This window comes from Elephas maximus, chromosome 20 (assembly GCF_024166365.1).
Source record: "Elephas maximus indicus isolate mEleMax1 chromosome 20, mEleMax1 primary haplotype, whole genome shotgun sequence".
Classification (NCBI taxonomy): Eukaryota; Metazoa; Chordata; class Mammalia; order Proboscidea; family Elephantidae; genus Elephas; species Elephas maximus.
This window is the reverse complement of record NC_064838.1, coordinates 53718386-53743104: the sequence shown is the minus strand read 5'-3', so window position 1 is coordinate 53743104 and position 24719 is coordinate 53718386. Positions and strand designations below refer to the sequence as shown.

The 24719-nt window shown below is 43.5% G+C and overlaps 1 protein-coding gene across 1 annotated transcript in view; it reads right to left on the bottom strand.

Annotated features, from left to right (window-relative positions):
• Positions 1-8165: 8165 nt before the first annotated feature.
• The window catches only part of IHO1 (interactor of HORMAD1 1), a 55115-nt gene continuing 38561 nt past the window's right edge, over positions 8166-24719 (bottom strand). Inside the window, exons 10-11 of the mRNA XM_049862402.1 lie at positions 10200-10303; positions 8166-9893 (exon numbers count right to left, since the gene is read on the bottom strand). Of these exons, the coding sequence (XP_049718359.1) occupies positions 8739-9893; positions 10200-10303 (1259 nt within the window). The 3' untranslated portion in view covers positions 8166-8738. The remainder of the gene's footprint in view (positions 9894-10199; positions 10304-24719) is intronic.

Sequence of the window (24719 nt, the reverse complement as noted above, 5' to 3'; positions counted from 1 at the left end):
TGTGTTTTTTTTTTAGTGGATGTTCGATATACCCAGCACCTGAAGCAAGTGTGGGTGATGGGCCTCTGCTGTGTCTGTTGGTGTTCTTTTCCACCGGCCCCTGATAAAGATGCACAGGACACAGCTGGAGTGGGCTTCGTGCATCCCCTGGACCTATCCGTCCTGGCCAGCTCAGCCTGCACAAAGAAACTGGGATCAGGCTGGACCTTGGCTCCAAGCCCTCTGCCACCCTTGCACGCTGGCTTTCCTGGGACCCCCATGTCTCCACAGGCCCTGTCTTATCTAGTGCTGCTATAACAGAAATACCACAAGTGGCTGGCTTTAACAAACAGAAGTTTATTTTCTCACAGTTTAAGAGGCTGGAGGTCTGAATTCAGGGTGCCAGCTCTAGGGGACGGCTTACCTCTCTCTTGGCCCTGGAGGAAGGTCCTTGTCTCTTTGAGCCAAGAACAAAAGGGTTTGAACCCCAAATATACTGAATCGTTTCCACCCGATATGCTGAATCAGAATATACATTTTAACCAGATCCTCAGGTGATTCTTATGTATACCTTCCTGAGAACTTGTTAAAAAAGCAAATTCTCAGCAGGAAACTTGTTAGAAATGTAAATTCTCATCAGGGGTTTGAACCACAATGAACTGATGCGAAGCCCTGCTTTGAGCTTCTGCTCCTGGGCCATCTTCACCTGTCTTGGCATCTCTCTTCCTCCATCTCTGCTGCTTTTGCTTGTTTAATCGTTCATATCTCAAAAGAGATTGATTTAGGACACACCCTAGGCTAATCTTATCTCATTAGCATAACAAAGACAGCCTATTCCCAAAGGGGATTATAACCACAGGCATAAAAAAAAACAAAACCTGTTGCCGTTGAGTCGAGCCTGACTCATCAACCCAATAGGACAGAGTAGAACTGCCCCATAGAGTTTCCAAGGAGTGCCTGGTGGATCTGAACTGCTGACCTTTTGGTTAGCAGCTGTAGCACTTAACCACTACACCACCAGGGTTTCCACCACAGGCACAGAGGTTAGATTGACAACACATTTTGGGGACACAGTTCAATCCATAAGAGGCCCCGTGCCCTCCTCATGCCCAGATCCACCTCCCCTCGATGCCCCATCCCTGCCCCTACCCAGCTCATAGGCTTCGGCAGAGGTCTCCTGGCTGAGTCAAAGAGACTGGGAGCATCCTTGATCCCCTCCTGACAGGACAGTTCCATGAGGCCTCCCTGCCACACACCCCCACACATTGCCACATCAGACCTGGGCCCTCAGTTGAAGGGATGGGAAGGGGACAATAAGCCCAGATCCCACCCATCTCACTCCAGGCTTGGAGACTTTGGGAGACTACAGGGGGCTCCCAGTGCAATGACCCTGCTGGGGCAAGACGGAGTGGAGAAAGGGCCAGGCCACTGCCCTCGTGAGATCAGACATAACAGCAAAGGCTTAGCAGAGCTGACTCCAGGCCACCTCTGGAAGGAAAGGCCTTCTCCAGAAATTATTTGGATGAATCTCTCAAACCGTGATGTTCTTTCTGGAAACCTAATAAGCTGTTGGGCAAGGTTTAATGCCTTCTAGAAACTGAATCACAGGGAAGTGCCCACCTCCTCATAGGGTCGCCATGAGTCAGAATCGACTCGACGGCAGTGGGTTTGGTTTTGGTTTTGGCCTACCTACTGGGCTCTTTTTTTTTTTTTTTTTTTACTGGGCTCAGACGGGAGGGTAGAAGTGGGGAGGCTCACATAGGGACTATTTGCAAGAACCAAAGCCAGACCAAACAGAAGAGCTGGGAAAGATAGTTCCTGTCCTCAGGGCCAAGTGGCCAAGGGATCCATCCCCCGAGGGCCATCTGCTAGTCTGGGAGGCATAGGGCACTGCCTGGCAAGGCTACAGAGCCAGTGACACCCCTTCACCATGGGTCTGGTTATTCCTTTAGGCTGTGCATCGTGTCCTAGTCAGAGGTAGGCCCAGCTCAGGACTGCCTGGGCCCCTGAGAATGATGGCAGGGCCAGGCCATCATGAACCTCCCCAGCCTAAGCACTGGCTCCCACCTGGGTGTGGCACTGCCACTGCCCTGCCTGGAGAAGGTGAAGGAGGCTGAGGCTCCCCCAGGACCATCCACCACTCAGTCCTTGTGGGAGGTGGCATCCTCCATAAGTACCCACATCTGTTGGAGTTGGAGGCCAAATTTCTTCCCTGAGCATTAAGAATGGGAGCAGATGAGAAGAAATGCAGTCTTCTGCCACCATTGTCCCCGCTCAGGTGAAGAATGGGCTGTCTGGAGGGACAGATGTCAGGCTACTTGGTATTAAAAAACAGGTCTTAAACCAAACCAAAACCCATTGCTGTCAGGTCGATTCCAACTCATAGTGACCGTATAGGACAGAGTAGACCTGCCCCATAGGGTTTCCAAGGAGCAGCTGGTGGATTCAAACTGCGAACATTTGGTTAGAAGCCAAGTTCTTACCCACTGTACCACCAGGGCTTAAATAGTGCATTGTAAATATGTGTAGATTCTCTCTTACAGGAGGTAGAACTTAACATCCATCCCTTCCACACACATCTCCCCATCCCAACCCCTCGAAGTGAACTAGGCATAATGACTCGCTTCCAAAGACTAGACTAGGGAAGGGAAAAGTGAATTTACAGCAGAGAAGCCTGGCAAACACTCCTTTAACCAAGTGAGGAAGGTTCACATCACCAGTGATATCATGTGGATGTCACCTACCCCTGCTGATAGGATGTGATGAGAAGGGCACTTCACCTCTGTGCTATTCTTACCCAAAACCCACAACCCGAGTCTAATGATAAGACAAACATCAGAAAATCCCAGACTGATGGTCATTCTACAGGCTACCTGGCCAATACTCAAGATTGTCAAGGTCATAAAAAACGAGGAAAGATTCTAAACTGTCAGACTAGACGAGACTAAGAAGACACAATGACTAAATGCATTATGTTGTCCTAGATTGGATCCTGGAACAGAAGGAGGACATTAATGGGAAACCTGGTAAAATCCAGTCTGGAGTTTAGTTAATAGTAATGTACCAATGCTAATTTCTTAGTTTTGACAAATGCACCACAGTAATGTAAGATGTTAACATTAGGAGAAGCTGAGTGGAGAATATATAAGAACTCTCTTATGATCTTTGCAACTTTTCTGTAAATCTAAAATTATTCCAAAATTAAAAATGTATTTAATAAAAAGGAAAAAAATGTAATTGAGTCTATTTGTGAAAATTTGTATGTATGAACACAAGCACAGAAAACTAGTTATAGGAGGGTGGGGGCTATAGTCATTTTTTTTTTCCTGTGTTTTCTAATTTATCTACAGTGGACATGGATCACTTCTATAAAAATAACAAATTTACTGCTTTTTGTTTGTTTTTTAACCCTCATTTTCGCCAACAAGCCATGGGATTCCCTGTGGGCAAACCCTGGGACCATGCACATGGCCAGGCCTGAATTTTAGCAGTTTTGGGGAGTGGGTGCAGCCTAGGGGCCACAAGGAGAGTGCTCGGCAGGACCCAACAGGGGGCAGTGCTTCCCCGAGGGTGGAGGGTCCTCAGGGACCAGATGGTTTAGGCCTCACAGAGCTGTTTCTCAGGAACTCAGTCACTTGTCAGAGGCTGGTCCCTCCTCAGTAGGGGCTGTGCCAAGGGAGTAGCTATGACTTGGCATCCAGCCCCATGCCTCCAAGAAAGGCTATGAAATGACAGCATTTCTTCTGCCTGAGGTGGAGACTGTGGCCCTTGGCAATGAGGGCTCAGCACAGAGGTGGGGACCAGAGGGGGTGGGTTCAGGCTCTCCCTAGCCATACAGACAGGTGTGCCTCTGTTTGGCAAAGACTTTTTGTGAAAATTCAAATTTACCAAACAGGTAATTCATCCTGGAATCCTTGAATGAGCTTTTTCTCCCTGTAGAAACACAGCTGTCCTGTAAAGCAGGTGAGGCTTGAGCCTCTGGCATGCCACGCTGAGATTAGCAGGGGCCTCCTTTTTCCCTGTGACATCTACTCCTGTCTTTGCATCCCTGGCTCCCTGTGGTGCCCCAGGGAGGCCTTCCTGGCCTTGTCATGTGTGTCAATGCAGCAGGCAGATGTGAGTGCTCACAGGCTCAGAGTGGGGGTTTTTGAAGTAGGATTGTGCTGGAGGGGGAACAGGAGCCTGGAACATATATTTAATAAAATGTCCTCAGGTTTGCAGGGAGCTAGAACCAAATCCTCTTCAGGAAGACGATAGTTGGTCTTGGTTATGTCTGAAAAACTTTATTAATGCTTTACGTCATTTGGTTCTCTTCCCCACAGTTCATCTTGGCAAGCCAATCACTGAATTGTTTCCGTGGAAACACCAAACTGCAATTTGGATTAGCAGAATCAAAATAGAAACAAGGCAGCTTCAAGAATAAATAGAAGCTTTGGAACCTGCTGGTTGCAAACTGCAAATTCAAGCCATAGCACAGGTCATGGGAGAAGGGGGCCCATCCAGTCCGATAAGGGCCCATGGCCACATCCCACCAGTGTTCATGCCAAGGCCAGTAGAAATCAGCTCTGCATGCGGTAGACTTTGGAACAATACCTAGGGCAGAAGATTTTAAGAGAGGCTGAGGAAGGAGGGCCGGGGGCTGGAAGGGAAGGCTGAAGAGGAAGTGACAGGAACAAGGAAGAAAGGGTGAATGAATGGCAGAGTGAAGTCCAACACGCAGCAGAGAGCCACAGCACAGGCCTGAAAGAAGAGCCACAATTCTTTCAAAAGGATAATTCAAGACTGATGGATGAGGGTGGAAATAGTGACCCTGCCCTCAGTCCCATTTAGATTGGGGTGTTCCTTACATCCTTGGGCATGGCTGCCTGGACTCTGACTCTTGCCAAGTGAGCTCCAGGGGCACTTCTAGTTAGCACACCTCTACCTCTGTGAGGCTCATGCCAGCAGAAGCAGACACTGGAATCTACTTTCTCATCTCTGGGTCTCAGGATGCCCCCTTCTCCTGCTCCCCTCACTTGGGAGCAGGGAAATAGGGAAACCATTTTCTGGCCCACCTACCCTGGCTCCTTGGCATTCTCCTGCACCCTCCAGTTCCATCCCAGGGCAGACTCCAAGGGGACTAGGAGGAAGGAGACAGACACCTGGGGCCTGTGTCCCATCTTTGTGCCCAGGAATGTGGTTATAGGGCAGCAGCACCAGCCTGCCCCTAGAGGCTGTGAGCTGTTAATGCTCAAAGACATCCAAGAAGAGAATTTGCAAAAGGGGCTAAAAACTACAAACACCAAACCCTTTGCCTTGGAGTCGACTCTGACTCATAGCGACCCTATAGGACAGAGTAGAACTGCCCCACAGTTTTTCCAAGGAGTGGCTGGTGGGTTTGAACCACCAATCTTTCAGTTAGTAGCCAAGTTCTTAACCACTGTGCAATCAGGGTGCCAAAAGGGGCCTACTTCAGGCTAACCCCCCTGCTCCTGAATAGCCAGGACCTTTAGTAAGGCAGCGAAGACAAGTAAAGGCAAGAAATCAAGGGGAGGCCTTGGGAAGCCACTGCGCCTTATTGAAAAGGCTCTGTCATTTGGAGACAATCTGAGGCTCTGGCAACTTACTTTCTCCCTGGAGTGTGTGGGAAAACATTAATATTTTAGGTTCCAGCTAAATATTTACAGAGGGAACAAAGTCTTACTCTGGAAATCTATTTGTCAGTGGATCTCAGCCCTAGTAGGGAAGGACTTTCTGTCTTAGGCCAGCTGGAAAATGCTTGATTTGATGAAGGGTTTTGGCCTAAGGCCTGGCATAAAAATATTTTTCAAAATTGCCAACCCTTATAGAAATCAACTATCTTTTTTGAGGACAGAGAGTTTGTTGGTCTCTGGGGCCTTTGGGTGGGAGCGGAGTGCTCTGGAGCTGGCCTGGGAGACAGAAGTGGACATCTTGCTGGAGACCCCTTATCAGGGGCCCTCTGGAGCTTCTGAGGCAAAACACAAAAAAGGCAAGTTGCAAAGCAATGCCAGAAAGGCCTCATTTTCAGGACAGGGCTGCAAGGAGCTGTGTGAATAATAATAAACCAATCCTTGCCCTCAACAAGTATCTATCAAGTATCTGCTAGTATCAGACACTCCTGAGTGCAGGGGACACAGCAGGGACAGGGGAAATGGTGCTCCCGCTTCTGGCATTTATATTCCACTGGGAAAGGAAGGTGAAACATAAGTAAACAAATCAATGCATGATTTCAGATGAAGTGGTTATGAGGAAATTAAAACAAGGAAAGTGGATGAGCAGTGAGTAGGATGAGAACCTTCAGAAAGGGGGAAGTCAGGAGAGGCCTCTCCATGGAGATGACATTTGATACTCGAATGTCAAGACAATTAGGTGCTACAGTCAGCTTCATTTCCCTTCTCAGAATATAGCTGCAGTTGGGTCAGAGGGAGGAGTCCCTAGGTGTTCTCTGGTCCTCAGGCCCACAGACCTCCCACCACATCCACCCCTGTGTAGCCACATACAGCTCCAGCAGCATCAGAAGAGCCAAAAGCGTTGCATGCTCCAGGGACGTGCCTGGGCTGTGTCACGCTCACTAAATCTGGCAGGAACACAGTAGCTAATAAAAAAAAAAAAACCCGTAGGAATAAAATAAGAAACAGAATATCCTTCCTTGATGATCACCAGAGACAGGCAGTGTAGTTTTAATTAACCCAGCCTTGTTACGACATAAGTTTACTGCTCATTTACAAAAATGCCCAGCTCACAGAACACTGAGTCATTCTGACCTTTGACTTTATTACACAAAAAGAAGTACTTCTGAAGACATACAGGATTTCATAACTCACAGCTGAATGAAAGAACAAAGGGTCCTGCTCTAACATTTCAAAGCTGGGGGACCCTTCAGTGAGGAGGCCACAGTCATACGCGCTGATGGAGTTCTCTCAGCAGGGTCTTAACTTTGAATTAAAATATGACTCAATACTTAACTTTTCAACTTGGAGTAATAAAAAATTTCCAGATCCAGACCGCTTTGGCCCACAAGACTCATGCTGACAGCTCAACAGCCACCCGTGCGTGGTCAGCCTTTCTGAAAGGCTGCGAAGGGCTTGGAGGAACTCTTTGTGTGGCTGGGGTCCTTCCTCACACAAACCATGAAACCAGCACAGAAGGCAGGGAAAGCTGCAGAGGGCAGACAAGAGCAGATGTGCAGTGAGGCCCAATAGGGAGAGAAGAAATGAGGGTACCTGAAGTACAGCCCAAGTCTGAACTGCCTTGGCCTGTGAGAGTGTCCCTGCAATTGCAGGTGGTTCTTGGCTGAAGGTCTCAGGAGGCCCCTGCTCTGGAAATGACATTGAGAGCAGCTTAGGCTGGTGCCTAGCACTCCTGCCAACCAAAGATGTTGCAAGCAAATTCAACCCTTACAGACTTCTGTGGGACACATACCCTCTGAGAATAAGAAATGTAAAAATAAGAAGAAATCAAGAGCCATCACTTTCTATAACAGTCCACTCAGAGGCCCCAATGTCACTTACTACACTGGCTTGGAAGTGAGAAAATTCTGGAAGACTTTCAACCCATGAGGATTTTCACTTTCATACAATAAAGGAAGAGAAAGAATAACTTGAGCAGGGCGTTATTTGTTCAAAATTCATCTTGTGAGAAGTCTAGGGAATAAAAAAGATGGTATATACATCTCATTTGATTTAAGTGAACTAATGAGAAATTACTTCAATAAACTTAATGAAAGAAAAAAAGACACGCTTTAAAAATAACACATCTTTATTTTTTGTTACAAAACATACAAAGGTTGCAAAAATTCAAAAACTTCAGCAAGACAAATGGAAAGACAAAGTCTCCTGTAATAAGTTCACTGCTCCCAGAAATAATACAGGGTACACACAGTATCATTAGCTTTAAAAGTGGCTGAAAAATAGGGTTGGAAAAAACATCCAGGAAGGAAAATGGAGTCCTGCAGCTTGCAGCAGCGATGCTCTGGGTTTTTACTTAGTACCTGTCATTTCTCTTTCACTGGCAGCTCTAACACTGTTCACAAAGAGATTATCTTTATGTGGCGTCTAATGTGTTCATTGATCAAAAATGCAAACACTCTCACAGCATAACCGGATCAAACTAAAAACCAAACCTGTTGCCATTGAGTCAATTCTGACTCATAGTGACCCTATAGGACAGCGTAGAACTGCCCCATAGAGTTTCCAAGGAATGACTGGAGGATTGGAACTGCCGACCTTTTGGTTAGCAGCCATAGCACTTAACTACTACGCCATCAGGGTTTCCACATAACTGGATAAAAGTATGAAAAAAAAGAAAAAACAAAACAATCTCGAGGCCCAGAGATGTACTGGTCATGAAGAGGGGATACCCTGAAAACCAAATGTTGTGTTCAGGAGCCGTGCTGCCACAGCAGCGACTTTGTGAGGACCCTCCTTCACAAGATATTCCCCCTTTTTGCCAAGTGCAGTTGCTGTCATCCTCATGTCCCATAACCAGGCACTGCCCCAGCTTGCATTACCTCTGTCTGCACACTTTTCCTTCCAACAAATAAGGGTACACTTATCCCACAGGGCCCTTGTCATGGGCAGTACCTGACACCCAGAGCCCCGGGTCTGCCTCCCTCCCCAGTGACCTCACCCAGCAAGGCCTCTGCCCCTGAGGGTCCTAAGCAGGCTGCAGAGGCTTTCTGCTGTTGGTCAGTCCAACTGTTCTGAAGTGTCCCTCCAGCTGGGACCAATACACCATCTGCTGAAGTCACTGTGGGCTGGTCAGAAGCCATCATCACTGCTATCAAAAGCCAGGTCATAGAGCAGATTCTTCCCCGGCTCCTTGCACAAAGGGGACTCTGAACTTCTGAGGTTGAGGTTGCTGAACCAGCTCATCTGGTGATCCCCCTGGGAGCTGCTGGAAAGCAGGCCGTTGTCTTGGGAAGGAAGTCTACGAAGCTGCAAGAGTCTTCCTTGCACTGCCTTCGCTGTCTTACTGGGCATGACTGCCCCTCCCAGAGTGGGGCCGGCTGGCTTTGCAGGGCTCCTGGAACGCAGCAGACACAGAGGCTGCTGAAGGGGTTCCTGCTGCTCCAGGGAGGGCCTTTTTGGAACAGAAACTGGAGGTTGAGGGCTCTGATTTTTAGATAGGACAGCACAGGTCTTGCTTGGGGTTTGTTCTCGCTTCCTGGCCAGGAGCCTACCTTTGTGGGCTTTCCTAGGCTGCCACTGCTTGCCTTTTTTCCCTCTTTCTACCGTCCTGCCTTTCGGTTCTGTTATCAAACTTTGTCCACGGGGGTCACATGAAAACACATCTTTGGCATGATATTCTTGGCAGGAGTTCTCAATGCTGGCTGCAAAGTTGTTTAAATCTAAGGATACAAGCCGCGAGGCTCCCTGAGAGACCAGGTCCCTGTTGCCAGGAACCTTGTGGCCCAGGATGCTAAGGCCATGGTTCTTGCGTTCTATTTTAGTAAGAACACAATGCTCAGAGTTAGTCTGCACCTCCTTGTCCTGTACATGTTTGTTTCCTTTACTGAGACCAGCTGCTGGCAGCGTGGCCTCTTCTTGGAGAATATCACTCTTTCCTCCCTTACCCCAGACACCAGACTCTCTGGGCCACAGGGAACCCACACTGGGATTCCATGCAGCAGGGAGCAGCTGGGCCTGCCACATAACTGGTCCCTCAGAGGCTGATTTTTCCTGCCTGGTAAAATTGAGGCTCTGGGCTGGAGCTGGTGAGGTCTGGGAAGCGCTGTCTTTCACATGCTCATGTACTCGAGGCGCTGAGATAAATTTCTTCAGATCTGCCAGGACACTGGGTACGTTCAGCTGGACTAGATGCTCACACAGCTTCTGGAAGTCCTTGTTCTGCTGGGCAACTAAGACTTCAAGGTGCTTCAGGTTAGACTTCATTTCTACAAACTCTGCTTGTCTCTGGGGAGAGGCAGTGAGAAAGAGGAGTAGCAAACAGTGCAACAACTCAGAATGCACAATAAAACATGAGAACAAACCAAAGGATGAGCCAACAAAACCACGGCTTGGCCCTGCTGGGTAGCCCACAGGGAAGCACAGTGGCCAGAACCTTGGGAAGTAGGCAGGCCTCTACCTGGGCCTGTTACCAAGGACCCTGTGCTGGCTTCTAGTCTCGGCTGAGAATTTGCAACTTTAAAGGTGTCTCTCAGGGTCTTAGTGACAAAGTCAAAAACAAACTTGAGGAAAGGGCCTGGGGTGTACACTTACAGCTTCAAATCTCTTCTGCATCTCAAGGATGGTCTGCTCCATGCTGCCTTTGTCCTGCACTGCCTCAAGTACCAGATCACTCTGGGCCTTCGAAGTCTCTTGCACTAAATACAGAACAATGACAATTCACCTCATGAAGACTATGGGATGCCACACCTGCCAAGGCACAGTGGTGGAGTGGGAAGAGCTGAACCCTAGGGGTCACAACCTTAATCTGCCCTACGAGTACCCAAGGCTCTGTCCTCCCCAACCAGACTTGACAGAGAGTGGAAGCCAGAGCAGGGTGGTTTTTCCACACTCTCTTCTTCCCTTCCTCCCTGAGAAGATCCTGGCCAGAGCAGTCCCAACCTCAGCACCTGTTGGGAACCCTGAGAATCTTGTGGTGTGATGGATCACTTTTATATGGCCTTTCTCATCATGGTCTTGAAATTCCCACCAAAAGACTAGATGGGACTATGCAAATGAGGTGCTTGTGGCCCACCAAGGGGATTGGATAGCTTGCTAATAATGTGCATGGCACACTTATGGGGGTGGGACAATGCAAATAAGGTGTATGGAATCCTAACAAGGGGATTGGTCAGTTTTCCATCCCATTAGGCTTAAAAAAGAGCCAATTCCGGAGCAGAGAGGGGACCTGACTACCACCAAAAAAGGAAAGATGGGAGCAGAGTATATCCTTTGGCCCTGGTATATCTGTGCAGAGACTCTCCTAGACCTAGAAGACAGTGAGAGAGCTGTAACACCAAAGATGGCAAGACAGTCAGGCGCAGCAACAGAGAAATGGCAGCAGCAGAGGCAGCAGAACCAGGAAATCAGCAGGAGGCTTGCTGGTGGAGTGAGTGCCTCTGGTCACTTGTCAAAGCTAGGCTTGCTGACCCACGGACCAAAACAGCTGAAAGTCTTCAGGCCGAGACTTACTGGTGGAGTAAGGTGCCTCTTGGCACTTATTGGCAGAGCTAAAAGAGCTTTGTAACACTTGCCTGAGCAGGGCAGAAGCCGAGGGGCCAGAGACAGGCATGCCTGGGGCACAGCTGAGAAGAGGTTATCCTGATAGAAGAACTGTATCCTGAGCATTCCGGAACCTGAATTGTAACCTGTTACTTTCCTAATAAACTCCAAATTGTGAGTATTGTCTGTGAGTTCTGTGCAGCCATTGCAATGAATTACCGAACTAAGCAGAGGAGTAGAGCGCCATGGGAGGGATGGTTGATGTCAGAATTGGTAAAAAGGTTGGAGGATGGAGATATGTCTGACCTCTGCCTTATAGAAATCAGCCTTGGGCTGGTTAATCTTGATTCTCCTACCTCCTTGTGAAGTTAAGAGGAGGTCAGATGTCCTTTGTGGTCTGCCATGTCATTTTTATAAATCTTCTGCCCAGATGACCACACCAACCTTCTCCTTGGCCTACCTTCTAGACCCTGTCATCAGAGTGACCTTTCTGATATGTGGATATCATCATACCCCCTCTGAAACCTTTACTGAAACCTTCATGGCACCCCACTGGCCAAAGGATGCAGTCCGAATCTTTAAGTTGGCTGCTAAGTCCCAGGATGGCTGGTCTCCACCTACTCCTCGAGGCTTACTTCACCTTACCTACCCCCTTGTTCTCCTCATCTCTGGGCTTGAACAAGACTGTTCCCTGAGCAGTCTCTCTCACCTTTGGCCTTTGCACATGCTGTTCCCTTGACCTAGAGTACCCCTGCTTCTATTCCTGTCACCATACCCCTTTCCCCAACCACCACCATAGTCCAACTGATTCCTATTCCTCCTTCTGCTCTCAGCTTAGCAGTCACTTCATCAGAAAGTATCATTCCCCATGAGGCCTGCGTGCTCCTTCTCTCTGCTGGTGGTACCATGTGTGCTCTACCCTTCCTTATCACCTTCTGAGTAAGTGCCAGGGCATTTGTCTATCCCCCATTTACACTTGGGCCCTAATGGGCTCTGTGAAGTGGGTGCTAACCACATCAGGACTAATGCTGATTTCCCTCTTTTCCGTAGCAAGATTTCATACACACACATTTATTTAATAACACATTGTGCTGCAATTAATTGTTGCAGTCCTCTTGCTAGACTACAGGTTATGTGAAGGCACTCTTAAATTTACTCGACAAATATTTAATGAACATCTACTATGTGTTGGGCACTGGGCCACGTGCTATAGATATAACAGTGACAAAGACAGATGAAGCCCTCTTGAAATTACAGTCTCTCAGGAAAAACAGGTAGTTAATAACTAATTACACAAATAACTGCTTATAGATATGTAAATAAGTATTCTGAAGGAAAAGTATAGAGAGCCCTGAGACCATGTAACAGGTGAACCTCACCTGTAAGGGGTGGGGTAAGTGAGGTAAGACTTCCCCAAGGACCGAAATGGTATTTAGCTAAATCAGCATTAACTCATGGGTGAAAGAATGTTACCCACAGAAGACAGAGCATATTCCCCAAAAAGGAGCTATGAGGTAAGCGTGACTGAAGCATAGCGAGTGAGGGGCAGGATGAGCTGAGTGGAGGCCACAGTGGACGGAGGGGTATGCCAACCATGTTAAGATTTGTGGCCTTGATTTTAAGACTTTGTTCACTGGCACAGTTAAACAGGGGGTTAATATGATCACATGTTCTGTTTAAAAGGAGAGCTCTTCCTGCATTGTGGATGATAAACTGGAGGAGAAAAAACTAGGTACGAGACCAGAACAGAGATCGGAAATGACTAAAATAAAAACGGGAATCTGAAATTAGTGGGGAAAAGATGGGTTATTCAGTCATGGCATTGGGACAAAATAATTAACCTGAATCTCTACCACAATCATGTTAGAAAATATCAAAGTTCTACAATATGGTTTTAGTTTAGAAACAATCAGAAGTTCTTTTTGTCCTTATTCAGGCTTATTTCAGAGTCCTGCAAAAGAGGAAAAAGAGCTGTAATTGCCATCTCAAAATCCCCTTTCTGTTTTTTTTCTACTTTGGAGAATAAAACCTGAGCTTTAAGAAGGAAAAGCATAGAGAAACTATTGTAAGCTCAGATACATCTTAAATGAATAACAAGTACAATTTGTAAGTAATCAGGAATACTGCACCAGATATTCTTTTTGTCCTCTCATAACTAAGCATGTTTTAAGATTCTTGACAAATTAAGTTTTTCATCTTATATGGGTAAAAAATCAATTTGTCAATAAGAGAGTGCTCTATAGGGTTGCTATGAGTCGGAATCGACTCAACGGCACTGGGTTTGGTTTTTGGTTTTTGTTTTAACTCTTCACAATAAGTGGAAGGGAAACCAGAGGACATCTGGTGCTCATGAAGGACAAAATAACAAATTCAAATTTAGTCTTACTTGAAAATTTGCCTCAATTCGTTTAGCCAGTAGGTGGTTTAGTTAGTTCCCTGGGTTCTATTCTATCTCTTTTATCTTCTCTTATCAACAAAGACCAGAAATTTACTACACAGAACATACATAAAGAGAGTTCCTGGGCAGTGGAAATGGTTAACGCACTCAGCTGCTAACTGAAAGGTTGGAGGTTCTAGTCCACCCAAAGGCACCTTGGAAGAAAACCCTGGAGATCTACTTCCAAAAAATCAGCTATTGGAAACCCTGTGGAGCACAGCTCTACTCTGACGCACATGGGTTTGTCATGACCTAGAATCAACTTGACAGCAACTGATTGGGGTTTTTTTGGTTGTTGTTGTTGACTTAAATAAACAAAGATTCTTTTAAGTCCAAGTGATTTACTTCAGAGTTTATATCTAAAAAAGAAAAAAAAAATTTCTTCCTAAAATGAGGCTGACATTTCAGATTTCTTATACTAATATAAATTTTAGATAGATTAGCAATTTTAGTATAATTAAATGAACCATAAAATACCAGAAGGAACAGACTAGGAGAAACTTTTTGGGACTCATGCATCTGATAAGGGTCTAGTATGAAAAAAAATATTGTTATGAACCAAATTGTGCCCCCAAAAGTATCTCTCAACCTGGCTAGACCATGATTCCCAGTATTGTGTGATTGTCTACCATTTTGTCATCTGATGTGATTTTCCCATGTATTGTAAATCCTACTTCTGTGATGTTAATGGTGACCCTGGGGGTACAGTGGTTAATATCTTGGCTGCTAACCCAAAAGTCGGCAGTTCAAATCCACCAGCCATTCCTTGAAAACCCTGTGGGGCATTTCTACTCTGTCCTATAGGGTCACTATGAATCAGAATTGACTCAATGGCAACAGGTTATGGGTATGATGTTAATGAGGCAGGATTAGAGGCAGTTATGTTAATGAGGCAGGACTCTATCTACAATCTTAAATCAATCTCTTTTGAGACACAAAAGAGAGAAGGGAGCGGAGAGACGGGGGGCCTCATACGAACAAGAAACAAGAGCTAGGAGAATAGCATGTCCTTTGGACCCAGGGTCCCTGCACTGAGAAGCTCCTAGACTAGGGAAAGATTGAGGACAAGGACATTTCCCCAGAGCTAACAGAGAGAAAGCCTTCCCCTGGAGCTGGCACCCTGAATTTGGACTTCTAGCCTCCTGGACTGTGAGGGAATAAATTTCTGTTTGTTAAAGCTATCCACTTGTGGTATTTCTGTTATAGCAGCACTAGATAACTAAGACAAATACATATATTAAAAAAAAAAAAAAACTTCCACAACTTAACAAGAAAAAGACAAACAACCGAATCAGAAAATGGGCAAAAGACTTGAACAGAAATTTCACCTAAGAGGATATACAAATGGCCAAAGAGCACTAGGAAAATGCAAATCAAAATCACAATGAGATACCACCTCACCCCCAAAAGAATGGCTTTGATTAAAAAAATGGAAAACGATAGGTGTTGGCAAGTATATGGAGAAATTGGGACCCTCATCCATTGCTGGTAGGAAGGCAAAATGGTACAAGCCACTGTGGAAAACAGTTTGGCAGTTCCTCAAAAAGTTGAATACAGAACTATCATATGTCTCAGCAATCTCAATCCTAAGTATACCCAAAATATTTGAAAGCAGGAATGCAAATAAAAACCTGTACACCAGTGTTCACTGAAGCACTATTCACAATAGCCAAAAGGTAGAAACCACCTTAATGTCCATCAACAGATGAATGAGCAAGATATGGTATGTATACACACAACGGAATATTAGAAATGAAGTCCTGATACATGCTACCATATGGATGAACCTTGACAACATTATGCTGAGTGCAATAAGTCAGTCGCAAAAGGACAAATACTGTATGATCTCACTTACATGAAATAAGCAAATATATAGAAACCAAAGCTTATTAGTGGTTAGCAGGGAAGGGAGGGAGGGGGAAGGGGAAGTTATTATTTATGTTAATAGAAAAGGATAAGTTGGAAAAGAACAGTGACAATGTTTGCACAACATGAAAACTGTATTCAATGTCACTGAATTATACTTATAAAAATTGTATTGGCAAATTTTTGTTATTTACCACATACACACATAGACACACAAAGAACCAGAAGGAAACATGGGGGAAATTGTAACCTTGCAATGGGGAAGGCCTTTCTAAGGAAGACATAAGCCTAGAAACCATAAAGAAAAGATGAGTGAGTTTTGTGTCCTCTTTAATTCCTGAATAATATATCTTCTGCGTTGGTTTTATAAATGGAATATTTCCTTCCATTGTATCTTCTACTAGTTTCTGCTACCTTATTGAATTATCTAATCATTTGTAGCACATTTTTAGTTGATTCTCATAATAGTAAGGAAAAAGAAAAGACTCAAAAAATGTCCCCAAAGGGGGGAAAAAACCCAGATAACATATAAAGATAAGGGAGCAGAATGGTGACACCACAAGAAAAGCCAAGTAAAGACTATAGGTGAATATAGGGTAAAAATTCTCAACAAAATAGTAGCAAACCAAATTCAACACCCTATTAAAAGGATTATATACATGATCGAGTGGGATTTATCCAAGCAATACAAGGGTGGTTCAGCTTAAGAAATCAATCAATGTATTATATTAATAGAGCGAAGGGAAAAAAACATGATTATATCAGTTGATGCAGAAAAGGCATTTGAGAGAATCCAACAGATAAAAGCACTCAGCAAACTAGGAATAGAGGGGACATTTCTCAATATGATAAAAGGCAGTTATGAAAAACCCATAGTTAACATCTTACTCAATGGTGAAAGACTGAAAGCTTTCCCTCCAAGATCATAAACAATACAAAGATACCCATTTTCATGACAGCTATTCAACACTGCACTAGAACTTCTAGCCAGAGCACTTAGACAAGAAAAAAGAAATGAAAGGTATTCAAATTGAAAAGGAAGAGGAAAAATTATCTCTGTTCACAAATGACATGACCTTACAGGTAAAAGACCCTAAAGAACCAGAAAATAATTGTTAGAGCTCATAAACAAATTCAGTGAAGCTGGAGGATACAAAGTCAACATTCCAAAATAATCTATATTTCTATACACTAGCAATGAGCAAACTAAAAGGAAATTGAGAAAACAATTACATTTACAGTAACATCAAAAAGAATAAAGTACCTAGGAATAAATTTAACAAAGGAGGTAAAGGACTTATATACTGAAAACCATATATTGCTAAAAGAAATTAAAGAAGACCTAAATAAATAGAAAGACATCTCGTGTTCATGGATTGGAAGACTTAAAATGTCAATAATACCCAAAGTGATCTACGGACTCAGCGAAACCCCTACAAAATTACAACAACTTTCTTTGCAGAAATGGAAAAGCCAATTCTCAAATTCATATGAAATTGGAAAAAAACAAAACCTGTTGCTGTTGATTCCGATTCATGGTGACCCCATGTGTTACAGGATAGAATTGCTCCACAGGGGTGGAATTGCAAGAGGCCCTCAAAACAATTTTGAAAAAGAAGAACAAAGGACTTACACTTCTTGATTTAAAAACATACTACAAAGCTATAGTAATCAAAAAACACTGTGTTACTGGTATAAGAATAGACATATAAACCAATGGCACAGACTCAAGAATCTAGAAGTAAAACCATGCTTCTATGGTCAATTGATTTTCAACAAAAATACCCAGTCCATTCAATAGGGAGAGAAGAGTTTCTTTAATAAATGGTGCTGGCAATACTGGGGAAACCAGAACAACTTATCCAAGGCAAGGTCATGGAAACCCCACAGACAGATCCAAACTCCCCGAGGGACCAAATTGCTGGGCTGAAGGCTGTGGGGACCATGGTCTCAGGGAACATCTAACTCAACTGGCATAACATAGTTTATAAAGAAAATGTTCTATATTCTACTTTGATGCATAGCACCTGGGGTCTTAGCCATCGAGGATACTCCACTGGTCTCACCCCTTCGGGAGCAAGAAAGAATAAAGAAAACTAAAGATACAAGGGTAAGATAAGTCCAAAGGACTAATGACCACAACTACCACGGCCTCCATCAGACTGAGTCCAGTATAACTAGATGGTGCCTGGCTACCACAACTGACTGCTCTGACAGGGATCACAATAGAGGATCCTGGACAGAGCTGGAGAAAAATGTAAACAAAATTCTAACTCACAAAAAAAACCAGACTTACTGGCCTGACAGAGACTAGAGAAACCCCGAGAGTAGGGCCCCCAGACACCTTTTAGCTCAGTAATGACGCCACTCCTGAGGTTCATCCTTCAGCCAAAGATTAGACGAGCCCATAAAACACAAAATGAGACTAAAGGGGCACGCCAGCACAGGGGCAAGGACTAGAAGGCAGGAGGTATAGGAAAGCCGGTAATAGGGAACCCAAGGTCGAGAAGGGAGAGTGCTGACAAGTTGTGGGGTTGTTAACCAATGCCATAGAACAATGTGTACTAAATGTTTAATGAGAAACTAGTTTGTTCTGTAAACCTTCACCTAAAGTACAATAAAAAATAAAATAAATGGTGCTGGCCTGGCTGGAGCAAAGCAGAATGAAGATCAAAGACACAAGGGAAAGATTAGTATAATGGACCACAACTACCACAACCTCCACCAAACTGAGCTGGAACAACTGGATGGTGCCCGGATACCAACACTGACTGCTCTGGCAGGGATCACAATAGAGGGTCACAGACAGAGCAGGAGAAAAACGCAGAGCAAAATTCAAATTAAAAAAAAAAAAAAGACCAGGCTTGCTGGTCTGACAGAGCCTGGAGAAGCCCCAAGAGTATGGCCTCCGGGCACATTTTTCACTCAGTACTGAAGTCACCCCTGAGGTTCACCCTTCAGCCAACCACTAGACCATAGAGCCAACACTAACACATGTGAGGGTCACGCTTCATAGTTCAATCATGTATACGGGACTAATGAGCATACCAGGCCAAAAGCAAAGACGAGAAAGCTTGAATGGACAGGAAATCTGCACAAACGGAAACAGGGAACCTCAGGTAGAGAAGGGGAGAGTGTTGACACATTGCAGTGTTGGCAAACAATATCACAAAACAATTTGTGCATTAACTGTTTAATGAGAAATTAATATGCTCTATAAACTTTCACCTAAATCACAATAAAAAAAAAAAGGAATAAAGAAAAAAAATGGTGCTGGGACAACTAGATCTCCACATGTAAAAGAATTAAGTTGGACGCATACTTACAGCAGATATAAAAATTAACTCAGAATGTATCAATGACCTAAACATAAGAACTAAAATCATAAAACTCTTAGAAGAAAACATAGGGATAATGATTAGGGACCTAAATTTTGACAATGGATTCTTAAATACGACACCAAAAGCGTGAATAACAAAAGACAAAATAGATAAAATGGACTTCATCAAAATTAAGAAATTTTGTGCATCAAAGGGCTTTACCAAGAAAGTGAAGAGACAACCCACACAACGGGAGAAAACATTTGGTAACCATGTCTCTGATAAGGTTTTAATATCCAGGATATATAAAGAACTTCTACAACTAAAACAAGACAAAAAAAAACCCAGTTAAAAACTGAGCAAAGGAATGGAATAGACATTTCTCTAAAGAAGATACACAAATGGCCAATAAGTACATGAAAAGATACTCAACTTCACTAGGAAAATGCAAGTCAAAGCCACATGAGATACCACTTTACACCTACTAGGAAGGATGGCTATCACCAAAAAAAAACCAGAAAACAACAAGTGTTGGTGAGGATATGGAGAAATTAAAATCCTCATGCTTTGCTGGATAGAATGCAAAATGGTGCAGTCACTGTGGAAAACAGCTTGGCAGTTCCTTTAAAAATTAAAAATAGAATTACTTTAGGACCTAACAATTCTACTGTTAGGTATGTATATACTCAAAAGAACTGAAAGCAGGGACAAACAGACACTTGTACACCAATGTTCACTGCAGCAAAAAAAAAAAAAAAAAACCAAAAGGTGGACACAATCTAAGGTCATCAGCAGATAAACAAAATGTGACATAACTATACAATGGAATATTATACAGCCATAAAGAGGAACAAAGTTCTCTGTTTTTTATTGTGTTGTGGTTAATCAACCAAGAATGAAGTTCTGATACAACATGGATGAATCCTGAAGACATTAGGCTAAGTGAAATAATCTAGGCACAAAAGGAGAAATATACGATTCCCTTTACATGAATTACCTAAAACAGGCAAATTCAAAGAAACAAAAGTAGAGTAAAGGTACTACTCTACTTTCGTGGCTAGGGGAAGAAGGGTAATGGGGAATTATTATTTAATGGCTACAGAGTTTCTGTTTGGGATGATAAAAAAAGATCTGGAAATGGATAGTAGCAATGATTATATAACATCGTGAATATACTTAACGGCACTGAATTATACACTCAAAAATGGTTAAATGGTAAGTTTCATGTACACTTTATGATTGAAAAAAGAAACTGAAAAAAATACAGTAAGAACTTTTTAGAAAGCAAGCTTTCTCCTCCTCCTCAACCCAAGTACAAGTTATATTCCATGTATCAATAAATTAGAAAGAGGCTGTTCATGTTTCAACTACTGGGTTCCTGCTCCTAAACTCAAAAGGGATATTTGTTGGTCACATACTTTTCTGGACATCATGGAGATATCTGTAGTAGAAAGCAAATGTAATTATCTTTTCTTAGAACTGAGTTTCTAAATAGAAGTGTTTCTTAGCAACAGTGGACATTACTGACCTCTCTCCAGCCCCTTGAAAGCAGAAGATGAGGAAGGCAGGCAAAGTATTCAAGTCTGGATTCAGCACTCAGAAACATCCATCTGTGGTCCCATACATTCTGTCCTTGCCTCCAGGGAGACATATATTTGGGGCCTCTCCTTTACAGAAGCTTTTATTCTGAGTCCATTACTTCCAAAGCCAATCTATTCTTTTTCTTTTTAAAAATCTTATCTATGAAAATAACTCAAAACCACTAACAATATAAATGAGCATATGGTGAAAAATGATTGAATCTCTCTGATGCAGACCCTGGCCCCACTTCCTGGATTTAATATTATAAAAATAATAATAATAATAATTTCTGGAATTTTGCGTTAATATAATACATATGCATATTCCTGTATAGATCGACTGCGTCCGTATGTTTCTTATTTATTTAATTCATTTAATTTCTGCTTTGGCTATAAAGGAAACCCTAGTGGCGTAGTGGTTGAGTACTACGGCTGCTAACCAAAGGGTTGGCAGTTCAAATCCACCAGGTGCTCCTTGGAAACTCTATGGGGCAGTTCTACCCTGCCCTTGAGTCGGAATCGACTCGAAGGCACAGGGCTTGGTTTTGGTTTTTTTGGCTATAAAAGTCGGTGTTTTTAGCTTTTGTATAAAAATACCATTTAAAATTCATTTCCATATTCTGGACAATCTCCCTCTTTTCCTATGAAGAACTTTTTTTGTTTATTTCTATTTCAGCAATTTGATGAGAGCTTACTGAGACAAGATCAGATTCTGATGAAACTTAGAAGTGAGTGCTTTTCCACCCATGGCCAGTGATTTTCCTTTTACCCTGTAGTTTGGCCCTCCCTGCTGTGCTGATGAATAAGCCTAAGGAAAGTTCCGGGAGCCTTTGTGTATAAGGGGAGGACTCTCGGCCTCCCTTTTTCTAGGGGATGCCCTTCCCAGTTTCTGCTGGCCAGTCACGCCCCCTCACAAGGATGTGCCTGAAGCAAACTGTGTATATGTGAACAGTTGCTCGCTGTTTTCATTTAACAAAACAGGTCCTTCCATTCCAACATGGTTCTCATTCTTCTTAACAATTATATGTGTCTTGCTTAGAAATGTTTCCCCACTTCAAAATATAAAAATCTTTCCCAGGTTTTCTTCTAGTTCTTTTATGATTTAATTAACACACTTAATATATTGATTGGTATGGAACTTATTTTAATGTAAGGAGTAATCTATTTTCCAAAAGAGACTGTTTTTTTTAAATTTGATAGCGGCTCTTCCTTTTTATTTTCCTAATGATCATATTTTCAATAGAACCAATCCTTATTACATGAAAGTACTGTTATCCACTTAATTGGCCCATATAAACTCAACCACATGTGAGAAGAGGCTCTGAAACTTGCTCTTGCACATCAAGCAGCTAAAGCAAAAGGAAGAAATGATGAAGTAAAAGAACTGAACAGAAGATTTCAAAGGGTGGCTCAGGAAGACAAAGTATTATAATGACATGTGCAAAGAGCTGGAGATAGAAAACCAAAAGGGAAGAACATACTCATCATCTCTCAAGCTGAAAGAACTGAAGAAAATATTCAAGCCTTGAGTTGCATTAGTGAAGGATTCTATGGGGAAATATTAAGCAATGCAGAAAGCATCAAAAGATGGAAGGAATACACAGAGTCATTACACCAAAAAGAATTGGTTGACATTCAACCATTTCAAGAGGTAGCATATGATCAGGAACCAATGGTACTCAAGAAGAAGGCCAAGCTGCACTGAAGAAACTGGCAAAAAACAAGTCACCAGAAATTGACAGAATATGGATTGAGATGTTTCAACAAACAGATGTAGCACTGGAAGTGCTCACTTGTCTATGCCAAGAAATTTAGAAGACAGCTACCTGGCCAACCGCTTGGAAGAGATCCATATTTATGCCTATTCCCAAGAAAGGTGATCCAGCGGAATGTGGAAATTATCAAACAATATCATTACTATCACATGCAAGCAAATTCTGCTGAAGATCATTCAAATGCGGCTGCAGCAGTATATTAACAGGGAACTGCTAGAAATTCAGGCTGGATTCAGAAAGGGGCATGAAACCGGGGATATCACTGCTGATGTCAGGTGGATCCTGGTTGAAAGCAGAGAATACCAGAAGGATGTTTACCTGTGTTTTATTGACTATCCAAAGGCATTTTACTGTATGGATCACAACAAATTATGGATAACATTGTGAAGAATAGAATTTCAGAACACTTAATTGTGCTCATGAGGAACCTGTACATAGATCAAGAGGCAGTTGTTTGGACAGAACAACGGGATACTGCATGGTTAAGTCAGGAAAGGTATGTGTCAGGGTTGTATCCTTTCACCATACCTATTCAATCTGTATGCTGAGCAAATAATCCGAGAAGCTGGACTGAATGAAGAATGGGGCATCAAGATTGGAGGAAGACTCATTAACAACTTGCGTTATGCAGATCATACAACCTTGCTTGCTGAAAGGGAAGAGGACTTGAAGCACTTACTGATGAAGGTCAAAGACCACAGCCTTCAGTACGGATTACATCTCAACATAAAGTAAACAAAAATCCTCATAACTGGGCCAATAAGCAACGTCATGATAAACGGAGAAAAGACTGAAGTTGTCGAGGATCTCATTTTACTTGGATCTACAGTTAACACCCTTGGAAGCAGCAGTCAAGAAATCAAAAGATGAATTGCACTGGGCAAATCTGTGGCAAATGACCTCTTTAAAGTGTTGAAAGGCAAAGATGTTGCCTTGAAGACTAAAGTACCCCTGACCCAAGCCGTGGTACTTTTAGTTGCATCATATGCATGCGAAAGCTGGTCAGTGAATAAGGAAGACTGAAGAAGAACTGACGCCTTTGAATTGTGGTGTTGGCGAAGAATATTGAATACACCATGGACTGCCAAAAGAACAAACAAGTCTGTCTTGGAAGAAGTACAACCAGAATGCTCCTTAGAAGCAAGGATGGCGAGACTGCGTCTTAAATACTTTGGACATGTTATCAGGAGGGATCAGTCCCTGGAGAAGGACATCATGCTTGGTAAAGTAGAGGGTCAGTGAAAAAGAGGAAGACCCTCAACCAAATGGATTGACACTGTGGCTGCAACAATTGGCTCAAGCATAACAACAGTTGTGAGCATGGCGCAGGACCAGACAGTGTTTCGTTCTGTGGCACCTAGGGTCACTGTGAGTTGGAACCAACTCGAGGGCACCTAACAACAATAAACTCAATGCGAAGTAGAATATGGGTGACCTTGGCAATTCATTTTATTACTCTGGTCACTGGTATCCTGAGCTAAAAAACAGGAGTTAAATTAGATTGCTGTAGTGACCTTTCTGATTATGCAGGCAGAGTGTGACTGTGGGCAGATTTCATGACCTTACTCTGTGAAAGCTCTAATTACGTAATACAAGACAGAACTTCCACACAGCATCTTTACCTCCTCTTTTTCTGACGAGCACAGTGAGTACAGAGTGCAAGCCTCCAGAATGCACTGAGTGGAGTTCAGTGCTGTACGCTAGCTGGACTGGGCCTGGCCAGGTAATAGAGGATTTGTGACTAATTTTCTGTTCCTGGTCATTACTTATCAAGAAAGGGAATGATTCTGAACAAGCTAATTGTGCCCATTTTCAAGAATGACCTGGCCTTCTAATTAATATATCACTGTTTGTCACTGTTTGGCCTCTTGGTGCAGCTCCCTCTCCTGACCCTTGTTGTTAGGTGCTGTTGAGTCACTTCTGACTCATAGCGATTCTATAGGCAACAGAAAGAAACATTGCCTAGTCCTGCACTATCCTCAAAATCATTGTTATGCTGGAACGCATTGTTGCTGCCACTGTGTCAATCCATCTGGCTGAGGGTTTTCCTCTTTTTCGCTGACCCTGTACTTTACCGAGCATGATGTCCTTCTCCAGGGACTGATCCCTCCTGATAACATGCCCAAAGTATGTGAGATGAAGTCTCACCAACCTTCCGTCTAAGGAGCATTCTGGCTGTACTTCTTCCAAGACAGATTTGTTTGTTTTTTGGCAGTCCGTGGTAAATGCAATATTCTTTGCCAACACCGTAATTCAAAGGCATCAATTCTTCTTCGTCTTATTCATTGTTCAGCTTTCGCATGCATTTGAAAACACCACGGCTTGGGTCAGGTGCACCTTAGTAGTTAGAGTGACATCTTTGCTTTTTAACACTTTAAAGAGGTCTTTTGGAGCACTGTCTTAGACTCTGAAAATTCAGGGACCTTTGGAGGCAAAGGATCAGGGTCCCTGGACCTACTATGAGCCAGGCTCAGTTCTAGTCCTATCTTTCTCTGCCACGACTACGTATTGGTCAAGGGGCCTTAAATGCCTCACCTTTGCTGTAATCCTCTGTTTTGTACTTCATCCAGTTTTAAATGTAGAATGCAAAAAAC